The 3,656-nt window shown below is 38.1% G+C and overlaps 1 protein-coding gene across 1 annotated transcript in view; it reads left to right on the top strand.

Moving 5' to 3' along the window:
* Positions 1 to 2,968, top strand: part of LOC108573345 (cell growth regulator with RING finger domain protein 1-like) — a 37,291-nt gene extending 34,323 nt beyond the window's left edge. The window contains exons 5-6 of the mRNA XM_017935756.1: positions 783 to 890; positions 1,769 to 2,968. Coding sequence (XP_017791245.1) covers positions 783 to 890; positions 1,769 to 2,221 — 561 coding nt within the window. The 3' untranslated portion in view covers positions 2,222 to 2,968. The remainder of the gene's footprint in view (positions 1 to 782; positions 891 to 1,768) is intronic.
* Positions 2,969 to 3,656: the final 688 nt, after the last annotated feature.

The following is a 3,656-nucleotide window of genomic DNA, read 5'->3' as shown; positions in this document are numbered from 1 at the left end:
GACGCCGTCTGAAATGCATTTGCTGCAGCTAGAGATTAACTCTATTAACCATCCTAATTTACATCGCGTAGGTGTTACTTCATTGTTTTCTCATAAATAACGTAACATATTCCATCTAGCTCTATCGGCCGCAGCGAACACATCGGCAGTCTAGAATATCCGCCGGTAGGAACTGTTCCACGCGCTGACTCTACCGTACCGAAAAGGTTAACCCTTTGCACTCGAAGATCTTTTTGCTATAGGAAAACTAATGTAGAAATAAATTATACTATTTCACTTCAACACTCGATGTATTTTCTATTTTACGGAGGCCCGTAGATCTGCTCTCTGTCTTGATTAATTATTCACCATGTGACAATTATTTAACGTCACTTCTCAGTCGCCACTCGATTGCAAAGGGTTAATATCGTACTAAAACAGTAAATAGCTAACGCTTAGACGCACAGTCAGGAAAAGAAATCATACGTTAAGGGGTTAAAGCGCCGGAATATGCACTTTTACGAAATAAAATCAAATGACTCTTGTAAAACAGGAAATTTCTATTGCAAAATGTTACATAGTGCTTGTTACAGGCACAGCGACGATTTTTAATGATATAAATATCGAGTCACTTGCTGTTCGAGAGATACAATATTTTTTTTTTCTACAAAAACATGTAAAGTGGGTCCGGCGGTTAAAGTGTTAAGACGTGAAACCGGGGTTTGGAGACCCGTAATCAGAAGAAGTATCGCCGTGTGATTATTATCCCGTTATTGTCCTTTTTTGTTTTTCTCTGTTGAAAGGTGGCTCTGGTGAATGTCGTGCACATTAAAGACAGCGTGTGCACGTTACCGACCTCGATCCTGGCGCAATATCTGAAGCAAGCCAACGGACAGTTGTCCTGTCTTAAGGTGAGCGTCCGCTCTTCTCGCGTCTTCCTTACTCTATAGCGATCGCACCTTTCGCTTTGGTTCGTTTAAGCGAGAGAGGGTTCAGCTGTGGAGATTTGGAGAGAAAGAGAGAGGGGAAAGGGGTTTGTAGGAATGGTAGATTGATTCTGGGGTAATTTTTTTGGTTACAAGTGGTTTGAGCTAGTTAAGGTTATGTTGATAGTCTAGGGAAATTTTGTTGGAACATTCAGAATGATATTTAGCCAATCAAATTGAAGATTGAAATTCTGTTAATGAAATTTAAAGTATTGAAATTTTAGAATTTAAATTCAACTAATCGAATTGGTATTGTTGAAATTTGAAAATCAGCCAATGAAATTGAAAATGTTCGAGTTTGAAATTCGCAACTATTCCAATTTGAAATTTAGCCAATGGAATTGAAACTATTCGAATTTGAAATTCAGCCAATGAAATTCGAGATATTCATATTTGAAAATTAACCAATGAAATTCGAAATATTGAAAATTTGAACTCAGTCGATGCCATTAAAGTAACCACCATTTGAATTCTCGACCAATGAAATTCAAACTATTCTAATTTGAAATTTAGCTAATGAAATTCAAATTATCCAAGATTTAAAAAATTTCAAATTCAGCCAATCAAAAGTTCCAACTATCTAAACTTTAAAATTCATCCAATGAAATTCAAACTATCCAAGCTTCAAATTCAGCCAATCAAATTCAAGTTATCCAAGCTTCAAATTCAGCCAGTCAAATTGAACCTATTCTTTAACTGTATCGAATCAAAATTCAAACATTCAATTCATAACGAAAGCGTAAAAGAACTGTTTCGCGTCGCTTAACAATCTTCTACACTCCCGTTATCTATTTCTGTTTCAGCAACTGTACCTAGCTACCGGCAACTCGACAAACTACGACGAGGGCGACGTGTCCTCTGGTCTAGGCTCAGCTCTAGCCCTAGCGGAGCCTTGCAACAACAACGGTAGCTCGACTAGAGGCGCTCTGGTTGCCTCCGGTACAGGCGATCCCGAAGGATCGTTATGGAACACAGCCGGAGAACAATTATGCGTCGTTTGCCAATACTTCCCGCTCTCGCGTGCTCTACTACCATGTAGACACACATGTATCTGTGCGTCTTGTTTCGGCAAGCTCGACCGATGTCCGATGTGCAGAAGCCCGATCAAAAGTTACTTCTGTATCAGGGGCGAGGAATACATGCCCCTGGAGACAGATATAAATCCTTGCAAGCAAAGGCAGTCGAGCCACGGACCGACCCATTGGCTACACGATTGGAACGACAGGCTTACGGATTTCCTTGGATTCGCGCGATAGAATACTCAATTCCTGCTATTCTAAACAATTTCTTTCATTTAGAGAGTGTGTACAGAGAGAGCGGTACGATGGGATAATGACGAGAAAAAAGAAAAGAAATTGGTCGGATAGAAGTAGTATTTTCAAATGGATCCAATTGCTTTTATTTTTTGGACTCCATGGAGGAAAGAGTAATACACATATGTATAATACTTCAACGTCATTTTGAGGAAAAGATGTAAAGAGAGAGAGAGAGAAAGAGAGAGAGAGAGAGAGAGAGAAGGCAGGGCATTAATTTATAACGAGGAAGCCAGATGGAATGTAGATTTTTATATGAATACGTGTAAAAGAAGGAAGAAAAGTTTCCAGGGTATAATTTTCTATATGTTTTACGGAGACACCTAGCAGAAAGAGAGAGAGAGAGAGAGAGAGAGAGAGAGAGAGAGAGAGAGAGAGAGAGCGGATTATGGTTATGATTGATGGTGTTCAGGATGATTCCACGAGTTTGTTTGTTTCAAACCTTGGAAAATCATCGCGTTACGTTATTACAGCTTGTTTTTCTCCTTTCAACGATCGTGTTCTTTTTACGTTCGTCAACTCTGCCTTTATACTTCCAACCTCGAACGCCAAGACCAATTGTGTAATTTTCTATTGGACGTTTCGAACGATCTTCGATAAACGAGGAATAAATAAAAATCGTCCAGTTAAAGAGATACAAGTACAGAAAAAGAGAGAGAGAGAGAGAGAGAGAGAGAGAGAGAGAGAGAAGGAGGAATTTCTACGTAGACACATATGGAGTAAAACGTTTCAGATTTTTATCACGTAACGTTGTATAAATACTTAAGATGTAAATACAAGATACGAAATAAGAGACAATGTCCAACTTTAAGATGTAACTACTAATTAAGTTATTGATATTATTAATTTCATGCGATAACACGCAAGGTTTATTCGGTAGTTTTGTAGAAACAATTAGTTCCGATATTGCATGCCTTTAAAATATTCATTTTCTTCTCCCCCGCCCCACTTTTTTTTATTCTTTTATCTTGTACGAATCGAAAGTTTATTTTTGTTTCTTTTCACTCTTTCTTACGAACGCTCTTGGCCGTCCATTGCGCGCAGCGATCGAGCTATAACTCCTCCGAGGTTCTCTTGTCAGAACGAAACGCCACACGAAAGAACGTTGCTAAATTAATTTAAGAAGAATGTTGCGTTTAACGTTTAAACTGTAAATACACAGACTGTGATAATTCTAATAACATCTATTGTATTAAAAAAAAAAAAAGCAGATACACGAGAAAGTGTGTCCTGTAAACGGGGGACACCGGAAAAAGAGAAGGAATTGGAGGGGTATGAAAAAGAACGAGAAATCATCTTCAGATTTCACATGTATACATGTTTGTCAGTCTTTCTTTTTTTTTCTTTTTTGTTTTATGTATTTTTGTATATAATATAT

This window comes from Habropoda laboriosa, unplaced genomic scaffold (genome assembly GCF_001263275.1).
Source record: "Habropoda laboriosa isolate 0110345459 unplaced genomic scaffold, ASM126327v1 scaffold20, whole genome shotgun sequence".
Taxonomy (NCBI): Eukaryota; Metazoa; Arthropoda; class Insecta; order Hymenoptera; family Apidae; genus Habropoda; species Habropoda laboriosa.
This window is presented reverse-complemented; position numbering and strand designations above follow the sequence as displayed.